Source organism: Hyperoodon ampullatus (genome assembly GCF_949752795.1).
Source record: "Hyperoodon ampullatus genome assembly, chromosome: 15".
NCBI lineage: Eukaryota > Metazoa > Chordata > Mammalia > Artiodactyla > Ziphiidae > Hyperoodon > Hyperoodon ampullatus.
In genome coordinates, this window is record NC_136928.1 from 32579891 (window position 1) to 32598517 (window position 18627).

Below are 18627 nucleotides of genomic sequence, written 5' to 3' on the forward strand. Positions count from 1 at the left end.
TCAGTTTACTATCCTTCAACTATCTCCCTGACAGTGGAGTCAAATAATGTTGAATTATAGACCTTCTTACAGGAAGTCTTATTTTGTGTTCGTTTTTTGATCATTCCCTTGCTAGTCCCTATAGGAATTTGGCTGTATGCCGACTTTTCTTTAAAAGTTTCTGTATACATACTCGGGTTGTGTTTGTTGATTAAATGATCATTTATTAAAACTTAGGCATTTCACATTGGTTGACATATTTACATTTCATGAGAAAATATTGCTATTGCAATGGCAAGCATAGCATTACCAATGTGAAAATACTTCACTTGAATTCATTTGACGGCATTTTCATTTATAAGTGTCTTAATACAACTTGTCATGCTTTCTTCAGTTTCTCCAACTCCACCTGCGAGGGAAGGTAAGCTAGTTTTATAACAGTAGACCCCTCGGTAATACTTTAGTCTATCCACTTGGCCTTCAAAAACCTACGTTTCTACTATGGGACCACAAATAGTCTTTGTTTTTAAGAATATGGAGTTTTATTCCATAATTTTCCATCCATCACCTGGCAACAGCTGTGTTTTAAATCTTTCGGACTATGACAAACATTTTAACATTTAAATATACGAGTGTTTGAAAACATAATGATTTAAAATTTGTTTATTTTCAAAGTTGGGCAATTAGAGCATGATATTTCAGTTACTTTTTGGAAAGCAGGGCCCGTATTTTAATGCCTTTTCTTCTTCCTCCTCCTTCTCTTCTTCTTCTACGATTTAAGCTTCTCCATGTTTTCTAATAAAAATCTCTATGTTAGGACCGATAGCAAAAGCCCACACAACCACTCTATATATTTCCAAATCATGAGCAATGGAGTCATTCTGGTGGGAAAGGGATTGCTATTTGGGTGACCTGTTGCCACAGAGCTAGTTAAATCACTGAACAATAGTTACTGTTATGGGGCTTTACCTTGTACAAAGTAGCATTAGTATCATTGCTTTCTATTAACCATAGAACTTGCACTGGAGACTTCCACTGAGAGAGAGAGAGACAGGGAGAGAAACTAGGAAAGGGGAATAACTTCTGTAGTATTAGCATTTAGACTTCGAGACATTTAACAATGTAATTGATCTCAACCTACCTGCATATACTCTGTACTTCTTTAATTTCCTCTCAAATGTTTTTGACATGCCCCTAATAAGAATCAATACATCCCTACTCTGACATTCACACATAAATACTCACAAAGAGCCAATCAGAACACAACAATAAAAACACACCTGGTAAACAACTATCTTTGAAATCAAAGGATACTAAGCAACAAAGGGCCTAGAATGAACATCCCAATTAGCCACTGTAGTGACAAGCAGTCAACACCTTATTATTTAATCATTAAAGAGAATCTTGCCATAATTTCCCTTTGACATATTTCCAAAGGGAATTAAGAGTACCTTCCATGACTCACAACAACAATCAAAATAAAGTTAGATGGTTTCAAGACCCCATCACTTGCAAGGCCTGTGGACACAGAGGTTCCAGGATTAAGGCATTAACTGAGACCCTAAAAGTACTTACAACCTAAATAAGATGTGTCCATGTGTAAGCATTTAGAAACAAACTGACAAAGGGACCATTTTCCTATCCCCCGATGTTTGTGTCCAGTTTTCTTATTGGATGAAAATAAATTGCTTGCATTCGTAGTATTAGTAAATATCCCATAGTCTCATCTATTTTTTTCTTTCCCTAAAGCAGCAGATCTAATACATCAAGAATATTAGGCCTCCCCATCCCCATCCCTTAGTAACACCTCCCCAAAAGAGAAGGCTCAAATCTCCCTTGGAGACATCCCCATCACACTTTTTGCAGGGAGGGGTGCTTTCGATCAAGTTCAGTTTTAAGAATTTTATCTCAAACTATGCTTCAGAAACAACATTCCGGACTCTTCAAATAAAACAATCGCCACCTGGGTTCCCTGGCCCACTGGGGAACCAAATCGCACTGACTCAGGGCTGCCCCTGATCCCCAAGGCCCAGAAGCCTGGCGCTTTCCAGCCTGGGCTACGCAGCCCCGGCGGCTGTCCCCCCTCCCCGGGGAGCTCAGCAGCACTTGGCATTTAACCTGCCTGGCGAGCTTGGCTTTCTGGTTCCATCTCCGCGAGCCACGTTACTTCTCCCCAGATATTAGAGACAAATCTGGATTAACAGGCAACAGGGCGCCCTGTGCAGCCCGCCAGCCCTTGCACAGGAGCTGTTAAATGCAGATTCAGCCGAGGACCCCCCGGAGAGCTGCTACTGAATAAAAATTGTAATCCAAAGGGACCTTTTCTTTGCCTCCCACTGCTTGTAGGAGAACCCGGGTTGGCGCCCCAGCACAGGCCAAGCTACTCCCGCTCGCTACCAGCAGGCCAGGCCACCTCGGCTGGTGGCCTTCAGGGCCCGGGGACTCTTGCTCCGCTCTCCACTCCCTCTCTCGACCCCTCCTGGAAATGGAAAATGCTTAGATTCAAGGAGTGGCGAGCAACAAACAGCCCTGGGAAGGAAGGCTTAATTCGATATCTCCCTCCTGGAGTGCGGCCTAAAGTCTAGCGACTGGGCAGCCAGATTCTTCCCCGCGTAACCCTCTTGGCGCCCCCAATTCCACCCTGGGTCCCCCAAACTCGCGCCCCGCCTCCCCTCGCCCTGCGTACTTCTCCATCGCCAACCAGGCTCAACCCTGGCCTCGACGCCTCGCACGGTGGCCCCCTCTGCGCCCGCTCCCGGGGTCTCAGCCGGGCCATCACCCCTGCCGAGGCTCGGAAGCCCCCGGTGCCCCTCGCTGCTCCCAGGCCCTGGGCGTCGGGGGCGTCCGTGCCAAGCGGGGAGCGCGGCAGTCGGGAGAGGGCGCCCGGGAGGCCTGCGCCCGCGAGAGGTGACTCTCGGGCCTGGGGACTTCGGGGTCTGGGAGCGGGAGTTGGGGGCAGGGAGTTGAGAGTGGGGTGGGAGCGGGATTGCGGCTTCTACTGGTGTCTTAATCTGATAAGAAAAAAACAAAAACAAAAAATACCACCAAACTAACGACACTACAAGGCCAAGTAGATTTCCGCCGACTTAGCCCTCCGGGAAACCGGCTGGTATCAAAGTCGTGGATCCCAAGTCCCCGCGCGGGCGGCAGCCTTCGCGCCCTCCGAGGAGCAAAGTAAAGTAAAATAAACCGCGCAGCCCTCAGGCCCTAGAGACAGAGGGGTTAATGAGCTAACGAGGCCCCGCGCTCGTACCACACCTGAAGCATCCAGTCCCGCAGCGCACCCTCCACCGGGGCTCAGACTGGCTGGGCCGCATTCGCAGACAGGTGGCGAGGCCGTCCTTTCCGGGCCCGGCCCCCGGGGACCGGCGAGCCGGCTCCAGTTGGGAGCACTGGCGCCCACCTGGCGGCCCTAGTGCCTCGTCCCTCCGTCCCCAACTCCCAGGACAGGGGACTCCACCCCCGCGGCCGAGGCACAGTCCCGCGTGCGCCCCGCGCTCTGCGCGCCCCTCCCCAAAGGGAGCCCAGGCACTCTCGCTCCTGGCTCCAAGGAAGCGGACAATTCCAAAGCACAGGCTTGGGGTTTGCTGCCCTACGACCAGCGGAGACTTCGGTGAGCCCGAGGGGTCACGCGAGTGCGCCCACGCGCACAGGCCAACGGTGCCATGAGCTCAGCCAGAGCTGCGAAGCCCACATGTAGGCGGCGGGAGCGGGACGCACACTGCTCATTTTATAGGTGGGGAGGTGAATAAAGTGCGAATTTTTATCCAAGACCACTGCCTACGAATCTGCATATCTCAAATAAAGGTAACTGAGTAACAGAAGTTTACCTAAGGAGTAGGGGGAGAACTGAATGATGTTTTATCAATTTTGTATCCCCCCCAAAACACCCCGAACTCTGGTCCTTTATCTTTGACTTTAATAAAATAATGATTCGATGAGAAAATGGGGTATAAATCTTCATTTTGGAGGCAATTAAAGTGTTGATTTCATTCATGCCCCTAAGCGATTCTTGTAATTTGCTCAGATAGCTTTATGTACCCAGCACTCTGGAGCTTTTAGAATCCCATTTTCTAGTTAGGCTTGTTGGATTACAATTTTTATTCAACAGCAGTTACCCAAGGGTTCCTGGGAGGAATCTGCATTTAACAGCTCTGGGGTGAGGCCTGGCGGCCTGAACCAGGCGGGAGGCCGGGCAGCTGGCGGGGCCGGGACCCGGAGCCGCCTGCAGGTTTCCCACCTCGGTGGGGACGCTCCAGGATAGCGCAGGCTGCCTGTTCCGAGTGTTGTCTACACTGCCGAAAGTGTGCAACTCGCCAAATAGTAGGAAGGACCCGGCGCGTTGGCGCTTTTAAATCTCAGCTTTGCCTGCCTTCCACTCCTCGTGGGAAAAGGAGGAATTCAGCCTCTGCCGCGGGGTTACCCAGAGAAATCCAAGCTGGGATTTTTTTATTTTTATTTTTTTTAGGGGGTGATATGGAGAGAAGCAAACTTTAAGATGACACCAAGACCGAGGAGTCGGGCGTTCCGGCAAGGAGTCTGCAAGGCAGCCGCTGGCCAACCGTGATCATGGTAGAGCTTGCAAAGAAAACTCTGCATGACTGGCTGTCCTTTGGCCTAACAAAGGCAGGCTGCTCTCTCCCCCAAGACGGGGCTCACGTGCCAAGTCAGAAAGAGAAACAACTCTGGGTCTTCACTTATAGGTGGAGAGGCACAGGAGGCCCACCACCCAAATCTTTAGACGCGGTGCCACAATTCGCAACCGAGCGCTGTCCTGAGCCCTGTTTCATCTCACCCACTCCTCACGTTTTCACTTTCAGTGCATTTTTGCAACTCCTCTGGACCAATCCAGAGATACAGCGACAGGAGAGAGAGAGGGAGAGGGAGAGAGAGAGAGGGGTGGGGAGAGAGAGAGAGACTGGGAGCAAACATCGGTGTTGGGGTGAGAGAGAGAAATTCCCCCCCAGCAACTCCAAATAAAAGTCGTCCCCACTTAGCAAAGCAGCGGAAGAAGGGCCTGGAGGGAGGACGAGACAGGAGGGGGTGAGGCAAGCAGAGGCCGGCAGTTCAGAGCAGGGCGGCGCGAGGTCCTCCACCCGCCACACCGAGGGAGTCCCGGGGCGCCCCTGTCGCTGACACTTCCAAAAGCTGCCAACCCAGAGGGCCCAGGGCACGTACCAGCTGGAGGATGAGTGGAAAGGAGGAGGAGAAACGTCCATATTTATCTGTTTTTATAACCTCGGCCTGGTCTTATTTTTTCTATTCAGTACAATAAAATGGGCGAGCTTGCAGCGAGCACTGCACAAAGCAATGTTCAGTGAGGTCTAGAAGCGTTCGGCCGAGGAAAACTGACAAGACAGGCTAATGAACCGTATAGACAGGGAGAAAATAGCCAGCATTTGCTAGATTTCAAACCCTCCCTGTCTCTCTTAGACCACCTATCTTGGGTTTATTCCTAATAAAATAAGAAATAAGCAGACCCTACACTTTTCTTTTCTTCGAGATAGAAGGGGGAAAAAATGCTCCAGAACAAAGCCCTACAATCAGAGGCGGTCACTGGCAGTTAACACTCCCATTATTATAGAGGGTAAATAAAATAAAGACAAAAATTAAAAGCGACAAGAAACAGGTCAAGTTTGCAGGCAAAGCTTTTACAAGCTCATCTCTCCAGGTCGAATCCCAGAGCCAGCCTTAATGAAGCAATAATAGCCACATTATTCAAAAATGTTCATTTCGATGGAAATGCATCTAAAAGGGACTTAATCATATGCAAATAATAAAAGGAGGTGGTAGTGACCCAGCAAGCAATATGCATACAGATTTTTTGTTTTTCTCCCAGGGATGTTGAAATTGAAAAGCGCATACCTGGTCAGTTAGATTTGCGGATCTTGTTATATCTTCACTGTCTGACTTGGATCCTCCTTCTCTATCGTCTATCACCAAATCGATAGGCATTTTCCCTTTCAAACAGCTAATATACCGGTGGCAGAAATTGTCACATAATTCGTGTACCTACATTATGACAGAAATAAAAAAATGGAAATATAATCAGGAGTTCATAAATGACATTGACAAGTGCAATCCACCCCCCTTGTGAGATCCAAACTTCTAAACAGGAGAAACACAGGGCAATTGTCCTCCAGAGACCCTCAGACGCATCCAGAATTAGGAATAACTTTCTTTTCTTGCAAAATAGAGATATCGCAGAAAATTGACAGTGACAAGATGATTCACAGGCTACAACATATTCAACACCCGTGTTAAATTCATCGGCTCCCGGGGCTGTGGCCATTAGAGAGGTGACCTGCGTGGGTGACATTTAAGGTAAACTATTTAATTTCGTCCAGTTACTTTATCAGAAATCCTTTTCCAACATGTCTAAGAAAAAATTTATATATATATATATATATATATATATATATATATATATATATATCTCCAAAGGACCAATACTGTGTTGGTATAGGATATATGCCTGAAAACCCAAGTCCCTGTAACATTTGTCATTAGGGTTTCTATCTATAAGAAGCATATTTTATGATGCTTCCTTGGAAAAAAAAAAAGACTCATGATATGGGGGGAAAACCCTACAGCCACAAAAAGTTATCGAATTGATTTTTTTTAAAAAAGGAAAAAGGATGCTTCAAAATATTTAGGCATAAGTGGAGTGGTCTCTTACAGGACCCAGGCATCACTGACATGCAAAAATTCACAAGAAACCCCAGTGTGCTTGCAATTTAATGTTAGTTTGAATTACAATGCATTAAGTTTTTATTGCTGAGATTTATGGAACAGCTAGCAAAATCACGTTATCCCACACCCTTTCTTGAGTGTGAAGGTGGGGTGTGTGCAGGATTCTCAGATTCAAGAAATTGACACAACTATCAACTCTGCTTTGTCTCTGCAAAACGGTTAAAGTGCCTCCCCCACCACTCCTCCAGACTCCCTGCCTCCTTAGCCTCCTCCCCCTCTGCCTCTCCCCTGTGTCTGACCTGCCGCTGCTCTCAGACTGTCTTCCAGAAACTCACTAAAACTAAACAAAACTTTTCCCCCTCAGAGGTAGCAAAGAAGAGGAGGAGGAAGAAGAGAAGAGACCACAGAGGTATATAACCTGCAGGCAAACTCACAACAGCATTCTAAACATCAAAGGGGATGCCTAGAATGGCAACTATTTATACAAAGCCAGCAAGGTATTAAGAATGAATACAAGGCTAGGGCGTTTGTGATCCCGGTTTTAGTGGCTAAAATTGTAATTAAACTGCAAAGAGAAATGGACGCTAAGATTGGCCTTGACACTAATTACCAGAAAGAAAGTCATTTATGCAAATGTCTCAGAAGCCTGAACTTCAGCCATTCTGAACCCTCCCCCTCTGTGTGTTTGGCCATGAGGGGGAAGCAAAAGGAGAAAAAGCTAGAGAAATTACCTTCTCTAATTCCAACAGATGAAACCTTAATACTTGTATGGCTTGAATCATCTGCAAAGATACAAAAAGAATGAGCGCCCCATTCCTAGTTTGCAGAAAATTGGCTGTTGCAGCTCTAACATCGCCAGCCTCCCCCCGCCCCCCAAATAGAGTTATTTTGATTTATGGCAATAACACTAAAACTTAATAGCAGCGAGTGGGTACCATCTAGAGGTTTATATTTCTTAAGAAGAAAAAAAGAGCTAAAACAACAACCAAGCATCTAAGGGGGGATCATAAACCTTCTCCTCCCCCATGGCTCCCCCACCCCTTTCTCAGCCCCACTGCCCCCACCCCACCCCCAAAGGGCCGCATCCCTCGACTAGGTGTTTCCTTGCAAGGAGTGCACGGAAAATATTCCCAACAGTCCCCAGACTGTGGCTTTTCACACTGCAAACTTTCTGCCACCTTCTGCACACCTTTCAGATAAACTGGTGGTTTGGGGCCTCTGGCCCGGTCGCTGCCCTCATGACGCGACTTTGAGGGCTGGGAAGTCCGCAAAGTTTAAGCACACACGCTGACAGGCCCGGAGATAAATCCCCGGGCTGATTAGAGCCGCGCTGCCCGGCTGTCATAAAAAACAAAGCTCGCGTTTCCCCGCGCCGGCTTGCCCGGCCCCTCTCGAGGTGAATTTATTTCCCCGGGACCTTGTCCCGGACCACTTGCGAGTGGATGGAAACCTCTGCAGCCCGCTTGCAGATAGGGGAAGACCGGTCTAGAAACCTCAGGGCTCTCAAAGTAAAGCTTGGGAGGAGGGGTATTTTGCGGGGGGGGGGGGGGAAGGTGGGAGGAGGGAAGTAAGGGGTCCGCTCTTACCAAGTTATCCAGTTCTGGATTAGAAGAAAATAGAGGTTTTTCTGCGCGAATCTAAATACAAGTGAGAAGGGGTGGGGGGAGAAAGAAACATTTGAAATCTGGTCGCCTTCCTAGTTTCTTGCCTCATTACACTGTCGGGGGCAGGATGTAACCTCCGGGAGAGGCTCTGTGACACCGAGAACCCTCCAATGTGAGTCAAAGAATCCGAAAACAAGCCCAGAGCACAGGGTTACTTCTCCCAGCAACTGTGCTTCTAAGAGATCGCTGCCCAGCTCGCCAAGTCCAAGGCAGCTCCTGTGCGTGGGCTTTGGGGTTGCATTTTACAGACTGAGCTTTCTGCGTCGGGTTAGGTAGCAGGAGTGGGTAAGAACTGGGGTGATTTTCAGGCGTCCGCAAAGACACTCATTTAGGAGGAAAAGCTCAGAGAAGATGTAACAGGCCTGGCTTAGGGCGGACTGTTCGCTGGTTACTTTTGCAAATGTGCTGGGTAGGAGGGAGGGAGGTTCTTTTCTTTTCTTTCTTTCTTTTTCTTTTTTTTTTTTTCTTTTACTTTTGAAACATTGATTTTGCTGACCTGTTTGGCGAACACGGCTATATCTTCATTGAATGACTCTGACGAGCAGACGTCCCCGCCCGCCACCCCCGGCTCGCGGGGGGTACAAGTAGCTAATTCACATTTCTCAAAAATCAGTGCTAAGAGAGGGAAGAGGGGGTGTCTGCAAGAAAATACAACAGTCACAAACAACACAATGGTTAGTCCCGCGGCAGTGAAAAAAAGGCGCCCAAGAAAAACAGCAGGACGAGCTCAAGGCGGGGACCCCCTCCCTGATTTTGTCATCTACTTGTTCCCCTTCCCCCGCGCCCCCAGGTGACTGCTCACCTCCCCTTCCTCCTTGGGCCCCCGAAGTCGGAGGCCCTAAGCCATGGACCGTATCTGAGGATCGGTTCACCATATCTGGCCGGAGAAATTGGTAACATTTGCTAAGAATAAAACCCAAGCGGTTCCAGCAGCCATTTTGAATTAAGTTTCCCACCCCGACCGGCCCTCGTCCCTCCTCTGCACATCCAGGACCTGCGGGGGGGGAAAGGCGCGGGGCGCAGGGGGTGGGAAAGCTCTTTCAAGTGGGTTCCTCCAAGGCCGTCTCGCGAAGCCCAAGGCTCTGGGGATCTTGGTGGCAGGCGCTCAGCTAACTTGGGGAAAGGACCTCTCTGGTTGTGCGACCGACTGTCAGAGGACTGCATATCCCGATCCCGACCCCACGGCTCTCGGAGAGCAGGGGGGCTCCTCCTTGGCTCCCTGCACACCTCCCTCCCTTCGCCGATGGTCCCCATCTACCCCCAAAGAAAGTTCCTTCAAATGTTCCTGCGGTCAAGCCTTTCATTTTTGTTCCTGCGTAATGGCAAAGCAGCTAGTATTGCGAGGGGCCTAGATGTCGCTTATCCCAGCCCATCCAAAAAAAAAAAAAAAAAAAAAAGCCTCCTCTAATGCCCAAAGAGGTGTCTCAAGTCTTTTATTAGCTCTCACAGCCCAGCTGGGAATTTAACAGTTTGGGGTCCTTTTCAAAAAGCTTCCCCAAATGTTCTGCCCCGGAGCCTAAACGATTTGCAGTTAACGACACTGCGGAGAGGACGCTGGGATTTAAACAAGCCCATCGCACAAGGGACCAGAAGATAAAGCAGAAAGGGTTTTCAGCCAGGGAGGGTCAGTGTTGCCTGATTTTTTTTTCAAAAGAAGAAATAAATAAAAATAAAAGTGGCTGCAAAGTAAAAAGAGGTCCCCCAATACATCAGCACACAGTAGGCACAAGTGACTTTCAGAGGGTTTTGCTAGTCCAGGGTCTAACCCAAGGGCCCGAGAGAACACGGTGTGAACTGCAGCGGAAGACGACACCGACCCGAGAGCACCCCGCATCTACTTCTAAATCCTGCAGGTTTCGCCTTTGAACACAAAGTCCTAAAATGGCTAGAAGTTTCTTAAGGTCTGTGACAATTCAGAGCGAGCCCCTCTCCTTGACTACAGTGGTCAAACTCCCTAAATGCAAAGCATGTTCCCCCTTGCCTGACCTGCAACTGGCCTGCCTTGATTTTATTGTGCGGTGGCAGAGCCAGCATACGGTGGCTGAGTAAACTTAGCAAGTCAGAACAATCAGTGGCTTAAAAGATTTTCCTTTAAACTAAAAGTTTCGTTCCAACACAAAGGCGCCTACGTTTAGAAACCTCCAACACTCTCCCTGCGAAGTCAAGCGAGTGAGGACTCCAACCCGCTGAGCTACCGAGCCGGGGTCTGGGGGGACGAGGGACATTTGGCAACTTCTGCACGGCGACCCCTCCGCGGGCATGGCCTCGGCGGAGCGGGGCGCTGAACTGGCGCGGAGCGTGTGCGGAGATGGGGGGCGGGGGGGCGTCTGGGATGGCAGGCCGCCTCCCCCAAATCTTCATGCAAAGCGAATGAAAAGTCACCGAATAATGTACCTCCAATCCAGAGAGCTCTGGCTTTCCTCTTACTGAGGGCAAAGGGAAATAGAGAAAGCATCGCCTCTCAACTGCTTAGCCTGCCCGTCGTACCTACCCATAAATGGCATCTTTATCTCTCTTTAAAGCGTCATTGACGGAGGAACCCATGCTGGGAGCCATGGCGTTGGTGTGAGCTGTGTGCGGATACTGATGCGAGTGCAGAGGAGGCCCGTGGTTCAGGTGGTGGACGGGCTGCATGGACCTGGCCGCGTGCGGGTCCCCATACATCGTGGAGGGGATGCCTACTCCATCCATGCCCCCATAATGGGGTAGGTCGTCGTACTGCATGAGAAACAGAAGAGAAACAGGTTCAGAAGGCCAGGCAGGCAAATGGGGGAACGGCAGGGCACGGAGCTTATATAATGTCAGTCCAGCTGGATCCTTCAACCCCGAATTCGGTGGCCTTGCATCTCTGAAGTTGAGAGTTCTCATTAAAAAAAATATGTTTAGAAGTAGAATTTCTAGGATTCTCGGTAAGACTCGGCTAGATGGAATGGTCTTGCCCTAACTTGTGTCCCTATCAACTAGCCAGAAATTCAGGATCCTTTGGCAAAAAAGGAAGGAAGAAAGAAGGAAGAAAGGGAGGCATTCTCCCGGAGGGCAGAAGGTAAAACACGCACGTCTCTGGAGGAGGAAATTCAAAATCACAATAATCAAACGTGCCAGGACCGTACAGCAAACCCGCCTAGTTTCACAGACCCTTCCCATCAGGGGGAATTAAAAAAAAAAAAAAGTTACGATGGGAACAGCTAAGCCAAGCACGTGAATTCAGACAGGCTTCTCATTTTATTTCCCTGCCAGCGTGGGGTTAGGCAGTCCTGCAAGACACTGCATTTCCTTTGCTCTCCAAGACAAACTCTGCTAAATCATACAAAACTAACTGGCTCCCTTGTAAGTGAAACTCAGAGAAGGGTAGCTTCTCTTCAACAACGGGGCTGAATTTAGAATTGGGCAATATTCCCCTCAAGTTAAAGAAAATGTATAGTTGGAGCAGTTATTCTATTTTTTCTGTTCTTATGAACTTTCCCCCTAGACTAGATGTCTGTGAGCTAAATGTTAATCATCAGGTTTAAAGCAAATTTAAAAGTAAATGCACATTCACCCCCCCATCTTCCTTCTCCAGAAAAACTACTTTCAGATTGTCATTATTTTTGTGTGCAAAATTTAGCTATTTAGGTTTTCCTCTTTGCTTCATTTCAGGCATGTTCTTTTCCCAAGATTTGGAGGCGCCGAGAGTGAAATGATTTTCAAAGAAAAGAGGAATTGCCACTTTCATCTCCTTCAAGCCAGAGGTGTGAAAAGAGTTTGGAAGAACGCTGACATTTGCCTGAACCAAAGGAGTAAAGAAAAAATGTGTCAGCCTAGTAACTTTCTTTTGCAAACAGGGCTTTGAGGGCCAGGGCACAAATTATGCAAGGAAGGCTTTTTGTAGACCCCCTTTCTTTTAAGAAACTACCTCTGTTGGGTTGTCATTGTCTCACTTTACTCTCACTACATTTCCATTCAAATAGGAATATTGGGGAAATTAGTATTGCATTTTTAAAGTGAGTAGTTGTGTGCTTAGTATCCAATTAGTGCGGGGCTCTTCTAAGAAAAACTTACAAAGTATTACCTTGCATAAAAAACCATGTACATTAAAATTACTTTAAAAAGATGAATGCTTTCCGACCCCCAAAACCGTTGTACTGTGACAAAGTTATTTGCTTAAAAATGCTAAATACTTTCAGTGATATTAAAGATGAGCATAATCAATAACATATCAGAAGTTTCTAGCTGCTTATTTTAATTTAAAACTAGCCTTAAACTTCTGCTCCTTGAATGCTCACGCTATATAACATTAGGTATCTAGCGCTGTTTGTTTTTGTTTTTTAAACAGATGATTGCCCGAGCTTGTATTTTTATCTATATAGCTGCTGGTTAGGAATATATAGAAAACTTGATTACTTGAATTAACAATTACATGTTAATATACATAAGTCTACAAATGCATTGAATAAATCCTCTCGCTTTAGGCCACGGCTTTAGGAGCCTCATTCAAAAAGACAGAGAAAAAAGGAAACTTTTTAGCAGTGTCTTTCAGCCACGTTTCAATTTAACCTCACATTTGAGTTCCACAATTGTTTTTTAATACGTACCCTTTGCGCCATCGGCCTCCCTGGCTCCCTTCCTACTTCAACTTCTAATATATCCTCTTTAAGGCCAGTGTGAAAAGAAACAAATACGTAAACTCCCCCGGAAAAAAAAATAAAAAGCACGACGAAAAATCCCTTAACGTCTCCAGCAACGTGAGCTACTGGTCCCAGATCTTCGGTCTATGGGACCTGAAGCAAAGCTCCCGAGTCACTGAGCATAAAAGCGCTCCGTTTCCAAGACAGCAGCGGGGGCAAAAAAAAGCAGATCTTCTCTCCCCAAAAAATCAGTTAAAAAAAAAAAAGCGCCCCTCAGACCCAACTACCAAATCTCATGGCTTTCTGCCACTCCGGCTGTCAATCACAGGCGAGGTTGTCAACGTGGTGAATGAATGATCATCCGCTCAGTCTTCTTCTGGTCAGAACACCTCAAATGTTAATATTCAAATGCACAAAGCCCTAGCGCTCGCTTCCCTTGAATCAGTCCTAATTCCTAATCAGTTTTTCTCTTCTCTCGCTCGCTCTCTTTCTCTCTCTCTCCCCCTCTCTCTCTCTCCCTCTCTCTCTCTCCCTCTTTGCAACTGCTGCACTGGAGGGAGATTAGAGAAGGAGGGTTAAAAAAAAATGTCTGTCTGAGTTTGTCTTAAAGGAGCCACGATCGATGCTGCCCGCTTGCAGTCCCCGTGCGTGTGTAAAGTGTGTGTTGCACAGGCGGAGAGGTGGATTCCGACCAGAATGCTAGAACCCGGAAGTAGTGGTGGCCATAACAGGTCGCGTCTTACACAATGCATTGGGCTGCAGCAAGTAGGCTCCTCGGCAGGGGTGGGTGCGCGAAGCGAGCTCTGGCCGCACTGGAGAGGCAGAGAGGCGCTCCATTAAATCGCACGCCCAGGCACAAACACCCACACACCCAGGGCACACGCGCACAAGCGCGGGTAGTAGCCCCCGGCCGCCGGCTTTATTTTCCGTATTCTTTTCTCTCCCTCCCCCTCCAGACTCTCTCTCCAAAGCTCTCTTGAAATAGATTGGGAATAAAAGCGGGGCAGGCAGCAGCGGGAGTTATTTTGCACAGGGCTCCGTGGATTGACTTCCTGACTTTCCTCGAAATTATTGGGGTCTGCCAGTATTTTTCGGGGCGGAGGGGGGCTGGTGCAGAAAGTAGTGGATTCTTAGAACCAAACACACCACGTAGAAAAGTCAAACCAGGAGCGAAGAGGAGGAGGCGCAGGAGCAGGGCTGGGAAAGGCTGTGCTAAGAAGTCCCGAGAACGTGGGGTGGAGATGGCTGGGGCTTTCTGCAGATCCACCTTAGAGGGTTTTTTTTTTTTTTTTTTTTTCGCTGTCAGAGGTGGACACCCGGCCCAAGGAAAGGAAATGCTTTCGTTTTCTCACTTTGGGGATCTGGACGCCCCCACCTCCTAGTCCCGGAGGCCTCCAGCCCCCAGCCCCGGCGTCCTGCGCAAAGTGAGAGAGGAAGGGAGGGAACAATGAACCCAGAGCCGGGAATGTGCCCCCAGCGCCTGTTTACAAACACGAAGCTATTTATGATCGCCGGAAAGCGAAACCCGACGCGGGCTCTGGGCAGTCAGACCTCGCGGGTGGAGCCCGGGCTAGGGAGCCGCGGGGAGGGAGGCTCTTTCTCCGACCCGCTCCGGGCGAGGCGGCCGTGCGCCCAGGGCGCGGCGCGGCGGGGTCGGCGCGCTCGGCTAGGGCTGCAGCCGCGCTGCCTTTGTCTTCGAGGCGCCGAGGGGCTCCGGCCTCGGCCACGCTCTTTCCCCGGCGACGCCCCGCGCTCTCCTCCCCGTGCCCTTCTTCCCCCCACTCCTCTTTCCGATCCCCAGTCCGGCTCAGGGAAAACTCCCAGTGCCAAAAAATAAAAAATAAAATAAAAAATAAATTCACTTCGGGGGCTGAGATTTCAGACAAAAAGCTGCCCCTACCCACAACTCGGAGGCCACAACCAGCCACTAATTTGAACTTTCTCCCTTTCAATACCTATTCTCCGGTTTAAACAAACAAAAAATTCCTTTTCTTTATTCTCCCGCTCTAAACCTGCCCTTTATTAGTATATTATTATATTTATTATTTTCGTTTTTATTTTTCTGCCTGCCCGGCTCTGATCTGTCGAGATGGCTCAGCCTCAGCAGCTCGACCAGCAGGCTGGAAACCTCACATCCCGGAGCAGGGCTCGCAGCTCGCTCGGCTCGGAGCACGATTTTTTTTTTTCCTCCCTCCAGTTGAAACCTCGCAGAAAACTCCCCCTGCGGTCGAGTGGAAAATGAGCTCACCCAAATCTCGGTAGGCAGACGGGGAGGAGGGCTCGGCCAATCAGGAGACGCTCCCGCCAAGGCAGCAGCTTATTGGCTGCGGGGAAAATCAATTATCAAATAATCGATCAGCAGGGAGCTTCGATCTGCCGGGAAGGCAAACTGCCAGTCCGGATTCCCGCCCAGATTGTGGCCAAAAGGCTGACTCCCCCAAAGCAGCCGGCCCCTGGCTCCCATCGCCCCTACCCTCATCCCACCCCGCCAGCTGCAGACCAACCCAAAGCGGGGGAGGTGAAGGAAGGGGGAAGAGTTTTGAGAAAGATTAGGGGCTCGTATCCGCATAGACTGTTTGGAAAAGATTAGGAGTTCTCAAATGTATTGAAGCCAACTCTTAATGCGCAAACTAAAAGAGAATTCGCATCGGTCCGAGAGCCAGGACTGAAGTTTCTGTTTGAGTGGGCTTTCGAGGAGCAGGGGACACAGGGCGAGCATCAGAACGTAGATCTGGAATCAGATTCCACCGAGCGCACGTACCTCCCTAAGCGTCATGTATTGCTTCTTTTAATACTTCTCACGAGTCAACGCCCAGTTCCCCCAATAGTGGAGTTTTCATAAAGCCGAGCATCAGAGCCTTCCCAGACTCCCGCACATCACCCCCACCCCGACGCCGTACTCGCCCCATGTGTTCCCGAAGGGCTGACACGTTCACCCAACGCCTTCGGATGCGTTTTGCCTTGAAAGAGCTCCAACTGTTTAAAAAAAAAAAACAACTCATACTAGGATCCCCCATCATTTGCATCTCTGTCTTCTCTCTTCCTTTCTCCCCCCACACCCCAAGTTTTAAGATCTTTTACTTTTCACCATCGCAAAATGTAGAGTTTTCTGGTACAAACGCCTCGACACATCACGCGGGAAGTTAAGGCAGGCCCGTGTGTCAGAGCCGAGAGGATCCAGGTGAATTACCAGCGCCTTTGTGCCACTGCCTGGCAACCCCGAACCCCCACCCCCGGCCCTTCCCCAACGTGAACTTGGAAACAGAACTCAGGCCAGGATGGCACCTCCCGGTCTCAGGAAGGCCCTTTCTCTGTTTAATTCCTGGGAAGCTGCGCTGGCTGGGCCAGCCAACGCAGTCCTTTTCCGATTACAGAGAAGACCAAACTGGGCCGGCCGCCTGCAAGCTCTAACTGGAACCCCAGCCGGCAGCGGCCAACACCTGAGCGCCTTCCGACGGCTGCTCGCTGGGGTGTGAGCCCTTTCTCTCCAGCAGGCCCTCCCGATATCAGCGCGGCTGGCGGTAGTGGGGCACGAAGTGGGGTGGGGGGAGGGGAGCGTCAATCCAAACACCGACATGGGCACAGCTAAGTTTATGATCCTAAAATGAACTGCGAAGGAGATTGTGTAAGTATAATTTAACCAAGAGAAATTTACTGCGAAATACATTTCGAGGACCATAGTCTTTAACAGCCCTACGGGTTCTCAGGCAAAGACTTAGGTGGCCGACCGGTTTGGAGTTACCTCAAGTCTGCGGCCACGTTTTCAAATGTGGAAAAGGCCAGTTCTGGTATAGATAGTTCTTTGACAGTAGAATGCATTTTGTATTGATGCGTTCCGGTAAGTTTTCTCCTTTGTTTTCTAGCAGAGATGGAAAAAAGAAGGTTCAGGTAAATCTCTCCTTTTCCAACACAACCCCAAACTTCAAGCAGTAAAAGACTATTATGCTCTTCAACCATGATCTTCAACTTTAAATTACCGACAAACAGATTTTCCTTAAAGAATGAGATAGTTTGAGTTTGTGGGCTTAAACTAACCTCATTAGCTTTGAAAAGTGTCTTCCTTCCCTCGCCTTCTTTCCAAGTATAACTGTGAACCCGATGGTCCTAGGCCTTTATAAGATTAATTCTGAACAACCTGAGAGACTAAAACACTTTTACAATGTAATTACAGTAGTACAAATTGTTTGCCCAAACCTCATTCTGGATAAGGATTTTACAATTAGCAAACAGTTATTACAGTTGGGGCTTGCTGAGAGAAATTGCACAGAGGACCTCTGGAGTTGCAATATAATAGCCATAAAAAAGCAGAAGAAAAAAAAAACTCCTTTAGCAGGGCAGCAATTAATCATCTATTAAAAGAAAAAGGTAAAGGGATAGTTCTAGGTATCTTAGAAAACTAGTACTGATATTTATAGCTGTTCTATGGCAGTACCTTTTTCTAGCTTATCTCAGATACTTTCTTTTTAAGGCAAAAGTACTTTTATTTTGCAAAAACTTGGCCTGATGAAGGGTTCTGGCACTTGCCCCTAGCTCTTTCGACATGGGCCTTCCATACTCAGTTTACCCTTCTCATCCTAGAGCATCTCCCCAAAGATAGAGAATGAGGACTTAAAAGAGGCAGCCTGGGGCCTAGGTCTCTATTGTTTAGACCCTCCAGCAAGGAGGCATTTAAAACAAATAGTGCCCCTTTAGGCTGTTGGTACAGTCCTCTGGGAGAACTTCCCTCTAGCGCTGTTTTCCTATAAGGAATCGTGTCTTTGGAAAGACCTATATCCGGAATTATGCTTTTGTCCCCGAAGTTCACACTGATGAGTCAGCTCCAAACCCCTCAGAAATTAAAAAGGCACCTCTTAAGGTAAAATGTGTGTGTATTTGCCAGCCCAGAATAAACAAAAGCCTGTTAATCCATCGAGTTTGGCAGCTGTGTTCACAGAATGATAAGGGTTTATCATCTGCCACCTAACTTTAAGATGCCTGTTAAAATGTTGTGATTACTCTTTAGGTTGTCCTGTGGGCTGGAGGCTTAGGGTTTGTTCTTCAAGAACATTCATCCTCTGAATCTCATCCCACATTAGCGTTTGCATTTCAAAAAACCGAAATAAGAGAAGGGAAAGACAGTTCAAAGAAAATAGATTTAAAATCTACTAGAGATAATAGTGGAATGTTAGAGATAAGAGCCTGGATGCCATATGAGAAAGGTACCAAAAAGTCAAAGCTAATGAGTGGCTGTGAGAAAAGTGAAATAAACTATTTAGAGGTCTATAAAAGGGAGAAACCTGGTTAGGTGATATGAAAGGGGGTTAACCGACAGGATTAGGGAAGACGTTAATCAAGTGCCCCAAAGCAATCTGGGCTATAAGAACCTGGAGATTTGTTTACTGCATTTTGCTTCAGAAAACAAAGAATGTCTGGGTCCAGTTCAGAAGTCAATGAGAGGTCAGCTGAGGCTCTCCAATCATCACAGGGAAAATACCCGTCACTATATTCGGGCTGGATAATGCAAAAGTGAAGAAAAAAATACTGGGGGGGGGGGCGTGTTTTCCTTACCACTTTTCTATTTCAAATCATTAAAATGCTTTGGTCTCTAGAGGGGGAAAAATTACGCTGGTTAACATAATTACTAGCTCTGACATTTTCAGAAGTTATAGAGGTCTTTTATTAATTAAATGGAGGGCTTAATAAAATAT

General features: G+C 48.1%; 1 protein-coding gene across 1 annotated transcript in view; it reads right to left on the bottom strand.

The window, feature by feature from the left end:
• The window catches only part of MEIS1 (Meis homeobox 1), a gene marked incomplete at its 3' end in the record, with an annotated part of 139164 nt that extends 123257 nt beyond the window's left edge, over positions 1-15907 (bottom strand). The window contains exons 1-7 of the mRNA XM_079720833.1: positions 15822-15907; positions 15189-15264; positions 10828-11054; positions 8833-8974; positions 8259-8309; positions 7404-7454; positions 5845-5991 (exon numbers count right to left, since the gene is read on the bottom strand). Coding sequence (XP_079576959.1) covers positions 5845-5991; positions 7404-7454; positions 8259-8309; positions 8833-8974; positions 10828-11027 — 591 coding nt within the window. The 5' untranslated portion in view covers positions 11028-11054; positions 15189-15264; positions 15822-15907. The remainder of the gene's footprint in view (positions 1-5844; positions 5992-7403; positions 7455-8258; positions 8310-8832; positions 8975-10827; positions 11055-15188; positions 15265-15821) is intronic.
• Positions 15908-18627: the final 2720 nt, after the last annotated feature.